Below are 13,817 nucleotides of genomic sequence, written 5' to 3' on the forward strand. Positions count from 1 at the left end.
CCTTCTTTCCTTAGGATCATGCCTTAAACCCAAACACTCTGGTCCTCATTGGCCAATAATAGGATCAGCTCAAGACTCATTTCGTCATTGTTTGGGTTCTGATTGTTCAGAGTGAGTGTAGATACCAATTATTTCTATTTTGGCCAGAAATCCTGAGGGTCTTCCCCTCCTGGACTGATTTTTTTTTTTTTTTTTTTTGGTAACTAGGTAAAAGAGGCCTTTTGATTGCCTCATTTCTGATCTAATCTTAATCATTGAATGGGTGTTGTTTCAGACAAACTGAGACACAGGTAAGACTTCAGTTTAAAAAAGGCCAAGCTCTCTCATTATATCCCCTCTCTAGTCATGCTTATCTATATCTTGACAGTGGATCCAAATGACTCTGTAAGAGAGAGTTCGCACAGCCCTCCTTCATTTAAATCCAGTTCACTTGCAAGTCATGACATTACCTTTCTGATATCATGATCCTTTTTGAGAATGAAGAACAAACAATTCCACGTGACCTAGTTTGCATCCCACCTCAGCTACACATAAAGATGATCAGACCTATTGATCTTGCATGAATGCTGAAATTCCCTTACTATAATCTATTATCATTCCACCTCTCTTCATTCTGCCATGAAACCCCAAACCCTGTTCTTCCACATTGTGACCTTTAATACCACCCTACAATTTTTTTAAAGGCAGAGTTAAGTGACTTGCCCAGGATCACACAGCTAATAAATGCCTGAGGTCAAATTTGAACTCAGGGCTGACTTCAGTGCTAGTGCTCTCTCCACTGATTCACCTGGCTGCCTCCTCCCTCCTCCTATTACCCCTTGGTTCTTTACCAGGCCATCATTCTTGCATTGGCTACTCTCTCTTCCCTTCATCATCTTGGTGCTTTAGTGAACCAGTTTAATTTTATATCATCCTCTTCTCTTACGTCCCTTGTCCCCTTACCATATCATTTTGCCCTGTTGAGCCTTAGCCTTGGATCCCTTTCTCCAATCCATTGCCTTCACTTCTAGTAATGAACTGCTAAACAAAGCTGGCAAAAATCTCCAAACTGAGCTGACTGGGTCCACTACATATTTGTTATATAACCTCAACTGGGTCCTCACCATGGCAGGGCTTTTTACACCTCCCTAATGAGCTCACATGTAAGTTCTTTTCATCCCTTCTCAAATATCCCATGGCTCCCCCTTCCCCCCCACTCTCATGCTTAAGAATCTTGCTTCATGACCCACATGTGCAAAAATGTTTGTAGCAGCCCTTTTTCTAGTGGCAAGGAACTGGAAATTGTGCGGACGCTCATCAATTGGAGAATGGCTGAAAAAATTCTGGTATATGAATGTAAAGGAATATTAATGTTCTGTAAGAAATGAGCAGGCTGATTTCAAAGAGTCTCTCCAGTCTCTCCTGGACAGACTTACATAAGCTAGCTGATGCTAAGTGAAGTGAATAAGAACTAAGAAAACATTGTACATTGCAACAGCAACATTGTATGATGATGGACTTGGCTCTTTTCAACGATGAGGTGATTCAAGACAGTTCCAATAGACTTGTGATGGAAAGAGCCATCTGCAGTGAGAGAAAACTATGGGGATCAAAACATAGTATTTTCTTTTTTTTGTTGTTGTTTTGGTCTTTGTTTTTTGTTGTTTGCTTGTGTTTTTTCCCCTTTTGATCTGATTTTTTCCCATGCAGCATGACAAATATGGAAATATGTTTAGAAAAATGCACATATTTAACCTATATCAGATTGCTTGCTGCCTTGGGGAGGGAGGAAGGGAGGAGAGAGGGAGAAAAATTTGGAATATGAGGTTTTGCAGAAGTGAATGTTGATAACTATCATTGCATGTATTTTGAAAAATAAAATATTATTAAAATGAAAAAAAAATTCAGCCCCCCAAAAAGAATCTTGCCTCATTTATTACTGCAAAAAAAAAAAAAAAAAAAAAAAGAGGCCATTTGCTGAGAGCTCCTGTTCTTTCCTTTTTCTCTCCTGTCCTCTAGGTGCCTCCTACTAATAGCTCTCCATTTGTTTCATTTGAAAAGGTGATTCTTCTCCTTATTAGGGCAAACATATAGATACATGAAGAAATATTCCCAGTTCCATCCTTCCTTCTTCTTACTTACCTTCAATCTTGTCTTTCCTTATTTTTTTTCCCTTGAGGGAACTGGAGTTAAGTGACTTGCCCAAAGTCACAGTGTTAACTGCTGTGAGGCTGGATTTGAACTCAAATTCTCCTGAGGCCAGGGGTGGTGCTCTATCTATTTCCACCTCTAGCTTCCCCCAATCTTGTCTACTGGCTCCTCTTGTCTACAAAAACATGGCCTCCATTTTCAGACACCATTTCTTGATCTATTTAGCCCTGTTAGTCAACTCTATCCTCTAATGATTATTTCTAATTCTGGGAAATAGTTGTCTACAAGTTGTCTCAATAGATTGTAACCCCCTTGAGGATAGGTACTGATTGTCTGCCTTTTTATCTCAAGTGTTTAACAGAGTGCCCCAAACTTCTTGATTGATGAGTCAAGGCCACAAGTGTTTGTAAAGACCTCCTCTGTTCCAGGCACTGAGGCAGATAGCACAATGACTATTATCAGCTCAATTTTTCCATCTTGCTCAGCATCAAACAACCCTACTAAGTTCAGGACTCCACCTCAAGTTTCAGGGCAGACGACTCTGGGACTCAAAAGCTGCAGGGGGTTCCTTGGAAAACCAGCTTCTGGACTTTAGAATGGGAACAACACTTTGTTTTTGAGGGAGTAGGGTTTCTGATTCCCCGTTTGCCCCTTAAGTAGGGAGGTTTCTTTATTGTTAGAGCTTGGGGAGTTATTTTCTGGATGGTAACTATGAGGCCTAGAATAAGAAAGGGATTTACTCACATTATAATTAGTTAATAGAGAGAGGGAAGAAGACTTAGTGGAAAGAAAGAGGAGGGACAACCAGGACCTGAGTTCAAATCTAGAGTTAGACACTTGTCACTAATTAGCTGTGTGACCTTGGGCATGGCATTTAATCCTGATTGCCTTGTCCCACCTCCCACCCCACCACCCCAAAAGTGAAGGAGATGGGATAAAGGGGGACCAAGGGAGGGAAAGACATTTGGAAGAGGAAAGATGAAATGGAGGGAAGAAGGGTGGAGGGACAATGAAGGAAGGGAACTTCTGGAGGTGTAGGGTCAGGGAAGGTTGAGAGACTCAATGGCCTGTGATATAGGACAAAATTCTAGTAGTAGGACCTCAGAAAAAAAGAGGAAAAATTAAGACAGTGCTCCATTGACCCTTCATTTGCCATTCAGATGAGGCAGCCAGTGATGAACTTTGGAGCTCTTTCTGGGAGACTTTCATTCTGTTTGGAACCCGTGTCCAAATCTCACAGCTAAGCTGGAGAATAAACAGGGAAGGACTAAAAACTGTTTTCCTCTACTGGGGACTCTGGGCTTGAGATTTCAACTCTTGGGTGTGTATGTGTGTTCCCAACCTTCCCACACAGCTCACAGCCTTGAAATCCTGGTCTCCTTAGGCCTTGTCTCAAGCCATTTCAGATTCTGTTTGTTGTTGGTTTATTTTCATAATAGATTTTTATTTTTCAAAATACATGTAAAGATAATTTTCAACATTCACCTTTACGAAACCTTGTGTTTCATATTTTCTATCCCCTTCACCACCTCCCCCTTTGCCTAGACAGCAAATAATCCAATATAGGATAAACATGTGCAACACTTTTAAACATATTTCTACATTTATCATGCTACACAAGAAAAAATAGATCAAAATGGAAAAAATAAAAGAAAAAAAAACCAAGTGAATAACAATGACAACAAAAGGTGAAAATACTATGTTGTGATCCACATTCAGTTCCCATAGTCTTCTCTCTGAATGCAGATGGCTCTCTATCACAAGTCTATTGGAATTGGTCAATAAATCACCTCATTGTTGAAGAGAGCCAAGTCCATTAGAATTGATCATGGAATAATCTTCTTGTGTACAATGTTCTCTTAATTCTCAGTTCACTTAGCATCAGCTCATATTAGTCTCTCCAGGCCTTTCTAAACAGATTGTTTTTTCTAGATCTGATGTCTTCCCAAATCTTGGGTCCTGCTGAATCCAAACTCCAGAGTTCCTGGGCCTCCTTGCCTCTAGCACTGGCTATACTTTCAAGGGGAAAGAATTAGCAAGTCTGCTCCAACCTAGAGGTTCAGGAAGCCAAGGGAGGGCTTGGTATGATGGGCAGTAAAGTCCTTTTGGGGTTTAATCATTCTTCCCTCTTGGTCACCATGAACTGGGAGGCAAATTCAGACTTGGACAGGTAGGCAGCACTGCTGGGATCTTGCAAGAAACTTCCAGAGGCGAGTAGCTCAGGCCACACTCCTTCATAAAATGGTTGCAGCGGCTGGGTTATAGAGTACATAGAGGTAATCTTGAGGTGTCCATCTTCTAGACTTTTCTGCCCCAATCCTATTATATTGCTCTTACTACACCGAAAAGGGAGAAAATTTGATTTAAGACAACAGAACTAGGACTAACAGGAAGAATTCAAAGGCAAATTTTGGTTTTTAACCAAGCCACCTGAAAATGGAATATGTCCAAAGAGAGTGAGTTCCTCTGTCATTGATCAATCATTAGTCAGTCACTATTTCATTAAAGGTGGAAGGGACTCTAGATCCTTACTCTAGCCAGCTTCCCATTTTACAGGTAAAGAATCTGAGGCTCAGAGGTATTCTGAGAAAGCTTAGATGACCCTGGACTAGATGGGATTGCTGAACAGGGTGAGAGGTTGGATTCAACACTATCCTAGGATTCTGCAGGAAGAAAGCTTCCCTTTTCTTGAGCCCCTCCAGGACAGGAGTCCCAAACCCTGAGGGGTACAAATCATCTAAGCTCTTAAGCCTTACAGAAATGGGGCATTACCTTATGAAGAAACCGGTTCAGTGCTGAGGCAGTTCTGATTACACAAGGCCTGCCTTTCCTTCCTTTGCTCTCCACTTCTCCTTGGTACCCAAGGCCTTGGAAGCAGTTGGGGAGGGGGTTCTGGTTCCTTGGTGTTCCCATCTGGGGGGGAGTCTGCCCTCTCCAACTTTAGTGGATTTCTATGACTAGATAAGGATATGGGGAGGATTTAGGGGAATCAACTGTAGGAAGGTTGAGCGGGCTATGGTCCCTGTGGATGAAAGAGGCCACCAGAGGGCAGCCTTCACCGTTGCTATCCTCACAGCTGGGAACAGGGCCCCGGGAGTTTGGGGAAATGGGGAGGCTGGGAGCACCGGGATAACAGTGTTCTCACGGCCTCTGGGATCCTCACCTGAGTGTGAAATGGGGGAGGGTAGCGGGTCAAACCCAGCAGCCCAGGATCTCACCGGGCCCTCCACCAGCATCCCTGCCTCTGACTACCTACCAGCCACTGGCCAGAGTCTTGGCTTTGGGCTTCGCCCAAGGTCTTATCAGGAGAAAGTGACAGAACCCAGATTTGGACCCAGGACCTTAGACCCCAAAGCCAGAGCCCTTTCCACTATACCCTACGCTCCCTACGCCTCTCATGTTCTGTAGTTTCAGACCACACACCTAGAAGTGGGTCTGGGAATAAGAAAGAACTCGGTGGGGAGCAAGGTGTGGGAGTGGGCACAAGCTAATTTGTTCTTCTCCCCTCCTGTGGGGCTTCCCATGGAGAGAGGTCTATTTAGAGCAGGTTTCTGGGCCTCAAACAGCAGAAACACCTAGACAGCAGGGTCAGTTGCTTTGAACCCTGAGCCCAGGTCCCAGGCCAAACGATAGCAGCAGAAGCCATCTATAGAAGCCCAGGTCTGATGACTGGGAAGATGTTGGTTAGACAGCTCACAGCTTTCCTCAGCCTGATGACTGGGGTCTGGTCCAGCCCCCCAGCATCCGAGATGCCGGCTCTAGTGCTTGGGCCCTTACCTTCCAAGGTTTCCCAGGAGTCCAGCATTTACTTCCCATCTCCAGGGATGGGCTCTGGAGATGGACCAGAGATGCTGGTGGAAAATGCCCAGATCTCCCCCTCCCCTGCCACCATTTCCCACAGCTGGGAGACCTTTCTGGGCTTGCAAGTGGGAGGAGAATCATGGGAGCCGCTCCATCCTGGCATGCAGGAGTTTCAAGATGCTTCAGGCCTGAGCCCCCAGCTGGGGAGGCCACAGGAAGAGGAAGAGATGTCTGCTGTGTCCCTTCCCCTCAGTGCCCAGGAAGTGGTTCGGGAGACATGCAAGGCTGTGCCCTTCACCCAGGTAAGCCTTCAGCGTGGAGAGAGGAGACAGCCGGGCCTGGGGCTGGGCCTAATGGCCTCCCCTGGCTCTGACTCTGTGTGTGTCTCTTGCTTGTCCTCCGCCTCTCTCCGCCTCCGCCTCTGTCTCTCCATCGTTTCCATGTCTGTCTCTCCCCATCCGGGTCCCTGCCTCCGCTCCTGCCCATCAGGTGGTCTCCCGGCCCGGCTGCACCTCCATCCGCCTCCAGAACAAGTTTTGCTTTGGCCGATGCAGCTCCTTCTACATCCCCAGCGCGGGGCTCGGCAGGCCCCACCTCTGCAACAGCTGCCTGCCCTCTCGCCGTCGCCGAGTGCCGGTGGTCCTCTGGTGCCGGGGGGTTGGCAGGCCCTTCTCGTACAAGCGGCGGAAAGTGTCCACCTTGGTAGTGGAGGCCTGTCAGTGCCAGACACATGTGTGAGCAGGAACGCCTCAAGAACAAGTTGACGCCTACTGGATGCTCCCATTAGCAGACGTGCTTTCCAGATGACCCCTAATAGCATTCTCTGGCCTGTGCTGACCCTCCAGGGTTTCCTCTTCTCCCAGCCTACTTATGACGGTCCCCGGCCTGATATAATCCAGACCAGTAGGCCCAATGGTTCTAGGAACCTTGGGCCCAGACAGTGGATATTTATTGAAATTTAGGTTGTCTGTAAAACATAAAGGATCTGCCTGCTCGAAACTATCCTTGCCTATGTCTGCTTATTCTCCACCCTGGGCACAATGAGGGAGAGGAGGGATGCTGGGCTGAGCTGTGGATGCCAGGCCTTTGGGGAAAATTCCAGGCCTCCATAGGGGTCTTGAGTAGGGGGTATCAGGGTCAAACTGACCTAGAAAGCTGGGCTCTGGGCCAAGAGATGGTGGATGAGTAAGCATTGTGTTCTTTTACCAGCCCTCCCTGTCTGGGACTTTGGAGGGAGCCACTGGGGCTTGGAAGCCTTGGGTTCTTGGTTATGGGGAGGTGTGGGGGGAAAGTGGGGATGTTGCCCTTGAGGCAGTCCCCTCCCCTGTCTGGGGCTCCAGGCCACCCCCGCCCACCCATCAGTGTGGGGGAGAAGGTGGAGGGAGCCGGGAGCTGTGCAGGAGCTGGAACAGGGCCCCCAAGCAGATGGCGGACGTCTGGCACAGGCGCGGGGACATGTGGTGACTCTGCCTCCTCACTCCCCTCCCCTGTCGGCCCCGCCTCCTCACCCCCCCAGGAGTGGGGGTGGGGGCTGCTCTGTACCCCCCTTAGCTTTCTCCTTTCCTCAGGAAGGGAGCCTCCCAGGTGAGGGAAGCAGGATGGGGGTGGGGGCAGCACTACCTGAGGAAACAGATGGATGGGCCAGGTCCAAAATGAGGACCTGGGAGCTGCCTGAAGGGGAGGAGGAAAAGGTTCTGCTCCCCTTTCAAGAACCCCTAGCCTTCACTTTCTCACCCCCCATCCCAGCCTTCTACCCTTCAGTCATCCCCACTCCAGCCTTTATTACCAGCCTCCCCTCTCTTAGCTTCCCTTGGAGACTCTAACCTTGCTCCCGGGCAAGTAAGGGCTGATGGACTTTGGCAGCAGCTTCTCTTGGTCTGGTGGGGCCAGGCTGAAAGGCCAGGGAGCCGGGCAGCAGACAGAGGTGGGGTGGGAATAGGGTTTGCAGGGAGCTCACAGCGCTGGGGGGCGGGGAGCCTGAGTCAGTTCCCAGGGTTGATGTGTTGATGGAGGTGGGAGGTTGGGGATTCAGAACTGGACACCCGGAAAACTGCCTCATGGCGGCGCTCCCCCGCGGGCCTAAAGCCAATCTCTCCATTCCTCTGGCCCTTTGACCTCCGGGATTCAGCTGTCCTTGGCCCTCAACCTCCCATTTTGCTTCCTGACTCAAGGTAAAGAAAAACTTCCTAACTATCACAACTGTCCAAAAACAACTGCCCCAGGAGATAGTGAGGTCTCTAAACAGCCTGGATGACCACTTGTTGGGATGCGCTTGGGAGCAGCTTGGAGACCTTTCCGGCTCTGACAGCCTGTGATTCCGGGGCCTGGGGTTGTAGGCCACATTTCCTTCCCATGGCGGGGAGGACCGGGGTCCTCAGGGGCTCAGCAGGTGCCAGGTAGGTGGGAGATGTCCTTCCCGCCCTCTGCTCAGTGTGGGCCTCTTGTGGGTGACCCTGCCCCCAGCAGGGTGCCCACATGTAGGACAGTGGCCTGGTGGCTGCCTCCCAGCTACCTGGGCGGGCACTGCCCATGACCCCTCCTCCAGAGTTGGGGAGGATGTTGCTTGCTGGGCCCACCCTCCGTACCAGCTGGAAAACATTGTATCTGGGGGTGTAAGGGCATCGGCGCCCCTTCCCCGGGTGCTGCCAGCATGGGAGGCCCGCAGTTCCGGGGCCTTGGAATAATGGGTTTGTAATGGCTGCTTGGGGAGCGGGGGAGGGGCGGTGCAGGTGGCACGGGAGCTGGCACCGCGGCTGCTAATCAGCTTTGCCAACACCATCTGTCACGGTGGAGCATCTGGGACTCAAGGTGACCCTGTCACCCCTGGTTACAATTACCAGTTTGGCATCTGTATTAAACCTCCACCAGCCGAGGCTGCCGGGCCTGGGGGATGCAGTGGAGCCTAGGACCGGGCCCAGAGGGACGCAGAGAGGTGGGGACGCAGCTTGGTGGGCGCCCGCAGACATCGATTCCACGTGGACCTGAGTTCGGTGGATCTCATTCATTTCCAGAGCGGAATGCCATGAGTTCACGCGTCCTGGGCGTCAGGGGGTCCCGGGCTGTGCCTGCGTGGGAAGGTGCCCGCTGGAGCGTGGGGCATGGCCCCGCTCGGGACTGCCTGCACGGGGGCACGCGCGTGTCGCACACGTGTGGGGGTATGTACATGTCTGAGTGTGCGTGTCCTGGGGGAAGGAACAGGTGGGTGACTGCAAGTCAGGGGACCGATGCACCTGAGAACTGCATCCTTCCCCCCCCTCCCCCCTTTCTCTTGCCTCCTAACAATTATTTCTCCTCTAAAACTTTCCATTTCTCCCTGCTGCTTAATTTAAACGTTCGGCTTTGGTGTCTATTTTCTCTCCGCCCTGCCTCTCTGAGCGTGCACACAACGATCGGAGGGTCTCCCGGCCGGCTCTAGGCCTAGTCCCTGGACTCGATGGTAAGCTAAATCCCAGAGTCTAAGCTGAGCCGGCTGCTGTGTTGGATTTGTGGGAGCTTGACTGCGGGGCTCCAGCCTTCCCGCTCGGGAGGACCCTGGGCAGGGCAGGGCTGAGCTCCGGAGGCTGCTGCAGGGACACGCTGCGGACACCAGGGGCCGCCATTGTCCGAGATTTGCTCCCGACCTCGGCGGTCTAGGGCGTCCCGGGAGCCCAGGGACCTGGGGCCGGCCGCTGGTTAAGCCAGGCGCAGTCGGGGGCCGTGTGGCCGACGGCCGCACTGTCTCCGTCACCTATCTCCGTCCCTCCCGTGGGCGAGTGGAGCCCCCGGGGCCCCCTCCGAACGCCCCCGGCTGGGTGTGGCCCCCGAACGCTCCAGAGCGCTGTTAGGAACGCTGGCCAAACGGCCACCTTCACAAACGGATGGCAACGCCGGAATGCACCCGCAGCCCAGGCCCGCCCACCCAGGGCGGCCGGCCGAGTGGCTCCCGTCCCGGGCGCACCCCAAACCCTGGGGGCCCGGGCTGTGCGCAGTCCTTCTCCACAAACCCCAAACCCCTCGCCCCGGGGGAGGGGCCCCCCGGGCCGGCCTCTCGGGGCCACTCCAGGGGAACCTGCCCCACGACCTTCACCCCTGCCCACGCCCGACAGGGACCGGGGCCTGCCCCCCCGGGCCCGCCGTTTCCCGCCGCCCCCATCTGGCTACCTGGCGTCCCTCCAAAGCCCCGGGCCCGAGGGGGAGCCCCAATCTGGAGCCTGCGGGCCGGGCGTTGGGCCCACGGGCCCCATGGTGGTTGGGGGGGACCGGGGGGGTGGGTTTCGTCTAAGTGGGGAGAGGAAAAAAAAGGGACAGGGAGGAAAAGGAAAGGGAAAAGGGGAAAGGGAAAAGGGTGGGGAAATGAAATGGGGGAAGAAATAGAGAAAGAGATAGAGAAGAAAAGAGAGAAGGAAAGAGAAAGAAAGAGAGAAGAGACAGAGAGAAACAGAGAGAGACAGAGACAGAGAGACAGAGAGAGAAACAGAAACAGAGACAGAGAGAGAAACAGAGACAGAGACAGAGACACAGAGAGAGAGACAGAGAGAGACAGAGACAGACAGAGACAGAGAGAGAAACAGAGAGAGACAGAGACAGAGACAGAGAGAGACAGGAGAGAGAGACAGAGAGACAGAGAGAGACAGAGAGACAGAAACAGAGACAGAGAGTCAGAGAGGTGAAATCCTCTGTTGGCCAAGCCCACAGAATTAGGAATTTTCGAGGAGATAGAGACACAGACAGAACGAGATGGGGCAGAGAAAAGCAGAGTAGAGGCAGATCGAAAGACATTCTATCACAGCTCACACCGGCTTAAGCCTCCTGGGGGCCAGACCCTGATAGGGATTCAGTGAAACAGAGCCATGGACTGAGTTAGAAAGAGACAAAGAAACATTTATCCAACAAATATCGGAAATCGCTGTGGCGGGGGTCTCGTTGGGACAAAAATAGAGGCAGAGAGAGACACCCAGTGCCTGCTGATCTGGGCCGGCCAAGCCTGGGCTGGGGGCTCTTGGGGACAGTGTCAAGAAGTAGAGGCAAGGGAGAGACAGAGGGGAATATTCATCCTGCCAACATCTACTGAGCCTTCCGTGGGCCGGGCTGGCCGGTGCTCGGGGATGGGGGGGGGGGGGGGGGGGGGGGGGGGGGGACGGAGCCTGGGAGACGACGCAGAGGAGGGCAGCGAGACCCGCCCACGCGGGATGGAGAGCGGAAGCAGATGGTGACTTAGAGACGCGGGGGCGCGCTCCTCCGCCCCGAGCGCATGGGCGCGCGCCGCTTCCAGGAATCCCCGGGAGCGCGCCAGCGCGCGCGCGCCTCCGGGCCCGTCGGCCCGGGCTGGCTTATCCCCGGGGACCCGCAGGCCCGACCCTCCCTCCCTGCATCCCTGTCCCGTCTCTCGGTGTCTCTGGATCTCTCCGGGTCTCTGTGGCGAAACTCCAGCTCCTCCTCCGGGCGCCGCTCCTAACAATGGCCCGATTCACGCGGTGCCCGCCGGCGCCATGGCAACGCCCCCACTCCCTCCCTCCCTTCCCCCGCGCGCGGACAGCGCGTGCCAAGAAGATGCCATGGTTACGTCAAAGGGGAGCCGCGAGCCCCGGGCGCGCACTCTTAAAGGAGCCCAGCTCCGCGGGCACGGGCGGCTGGAGGGGATGCTCCGCACACACCCGCCAGCAGAGGGAGCCGAGGGGCTAAGGGGGGGGGCACGAAAGAAAGGGCGAGGGGGCAGGTCCAGGCTGCGCGCCCGCCCCCGGCGGCGAGCGTGGGTCCCTGCCCACGTGACACGTGGAGGCAGGCTCTGCGCCCCGCCGCGGGCGCGGGTGGGGTACGTGTGGGTACGTTTATGCGCGCGTGCACGCGCCGGGGCTACTCTTTCGGGCCCTTCCTCGCGGGCACTAGCGTGGTGTAGCGGGAAAACGTAAAGCTAAAGGTTCAGTCTTTACTCTCCCGCTTGCTTGGCCGTGCCACAGGCTCTCCTGCTCCGCGGAGAGAGAGCTCAGTTTTCTCATCTGTAAGTGAGGGCCAGTTGTGAATCCCGTGAACGCCCTGGGAAGCGCAGTGACCACTCTCCCCGTTTTAGCGGCGGTTCAGAGTGTCAGGGATGTGGATCCAGAAAGATTAAACTTGAGTTAAGCCCTGCCCACCTACAGACTTAGCTGCCTGTGAAACGGAACATAACGTTTGAGTCACCTTTTTGCAGGGTCCCTGTGATGAAGATTATGTAAAGCACTTTGTAAAGAAAAAAAGGGGAGGGTCAGGTATCAGCTATTATTGCTGTTGGGGGAACGGAAGAACTTCCCACTGATAAAAAAAGTGCTGGGGGAGGGAATTCTTCTTTTTTTTTTTTTTTATACTAAGTCTAGTATGCTTTTTCCTTCCGTTTGAAGTGTGAGATGGAAGGAGCAATCAGTGCCCCTGTATTCTGTATATACCGTCTCCTAGAATCATCACTAATGGCCCCGGATTGCTCGTTCTTAGGGGACTAATATAACACACTGAGAATCATAGGACTTGGGAGGGGAAGGGCTATTAGAAATGATCCCCTCGATTATGGGATCATGGGCTCCAATTGGAAGGGTCCTTAAACGGCAAAGCTAGGATTTAACTCCGGGGTCGCTTTGCAAATGTTCTGTATTAGGGCTGGTTATGCATGGCTTTGTTTTATTGAAGCTGCCAGCCCCTCCTGTCCTAGGTCCCCCAAAGGACTAGTGTCTACTTCCTGTCTTTAGGGAAGAGAAAGGGAATAAGCATCCACGAAAAACACCTATGATGTGCCAGCGTATCAAATATGGCACTTGATCCTCACAACGATTCTGTGAAGAGATATTAAGTCCATTTTACAGATGAGGAAACTGAGTCAGGCAGAAGTTAAGTGAATTGCTAAGGATCACACTGCTAGTTAAGCTTCTGAGATTGCGATCGGAAGACGGGTCCTCTTGAGTCTAGGCCGGTCGCTCTAACCACCGCACCACCTAGCTGCTTCTAAGGAAGAAGGGTCAGATCCGCTGGTGGAAAAGAGCGAGGCCCCCCTCTCACCAATGCAGAGACCTTTCTGGGATGGAGGCGGATGGACACCGCGGGGGCCACCCCGCGCTGCCCAGCAGGCGCAGCGGAGGAGCTCCTGACCGAGAGCCTGCGGAGGAGGCCACAGGCAGAGGAGCGGAGTTGCTTGATTTGGCCTATTAGACTGGACTTCATGGGAACAGCACCGTCTCATCTAAGCTGTGGACTTCGCCGGCGTTCCCTCCGGCTCTTGATCTAGAACGGGGGAAAGGGGCGGTAGCGGGGAGGAGGGCACCGAGCGGTAAGGTCCCCCATTGATATGGAGTCCCTCTTCGCAGCTACGTGTGGCTTTAGAGGACCGAGGTTCCGAGGCTCACGCAGCGGAACTCGGGACCGTGGCTCTGGCGCCCGCTCTCCTCGGTCCAGCGCTTCCTGCCGCCCACCGGCAGCCTTCCTTCCGCATGCCCCCGGCTGCCCCTTAAATGGGACAAGGTTATTTTGCTGTATCTGCTTTCTGCCCTTCCAGTACCGGGATCCCTCCCGCCCCATTTTCAGTCTGGGAATTTTGGCGCAGCGGATCTCCGACCCGGAGCAGTGACCCCTCAGGGGACTTGGGCCTGCAGGCTAAAGCCGGGGGATAGGGCGGGGGTGGGACGGTGAGTGCCAGGGCTCGCGCGCGTGCACGGACTTGGAAGAGCGCGCACGTCGCTGTCTGGAGACCGCGCGCTCCCCAAAGGCTTGCGCGCGGGGAGGCCCGATGCGCTAATGAATATTCATTATTTGGGGATTGGAGTGGGGCTGGCACCCACTGCAGACAGCTGCGCATCCCCCCCAACCCCCCTTCGGGGCTCCCAGCTTATCCCGACCGAGAAGGAGGTGGGGGAGAGGGAGGGAGACAGACAGACAGACAGACAGAC

At 53.2% G+C, this 13,817-nt stretch overlaps 1 protein-coding gene across 1 annotated transcript; it reads left to right on the top strand.

Moving 5' to 3' along the window:
• The first annotated feature begins 5,647 nt into the window (after positions 1–5,647).
• Positions 5,648–7,054, top strand: DAND5 (DAN domain BMP antagonist family member 5). Its single transcript, XM_012542108.2, has 2 exons — positions 5,648–6,233; positions 6,421–7,054. The coding sequence occupies exons 1-2, from the start codon at positions 5,796–5,798 to the stop codon at positions 6,667–6,669; spliced, it is 687 nt and encodes a 228-aa protein (XP_012397562.2). The 5' UTR covers positions 5,648–5,795; the 3' UTR covers positions 6,670–7,054.
• Positions 7,055–13,817: the final 6,763 nt, after the last annotated feature.

Source organism: Sarcophilus harrisii, chromosome 1 (genome assembly GCF_902635505.1).
Source record: "Sarcophilus harrisii chromosome 1, mSarHar1.11, whole genome shotgun sequence".
NCBI classification, from domain to species: domain Eukaryota; kingdom Metazoa; phylum Chordata; class Mammalia; order Dasyuromorphia; family Dasyuridae; genus Sarcophilus; species Sarcophilus harrisii.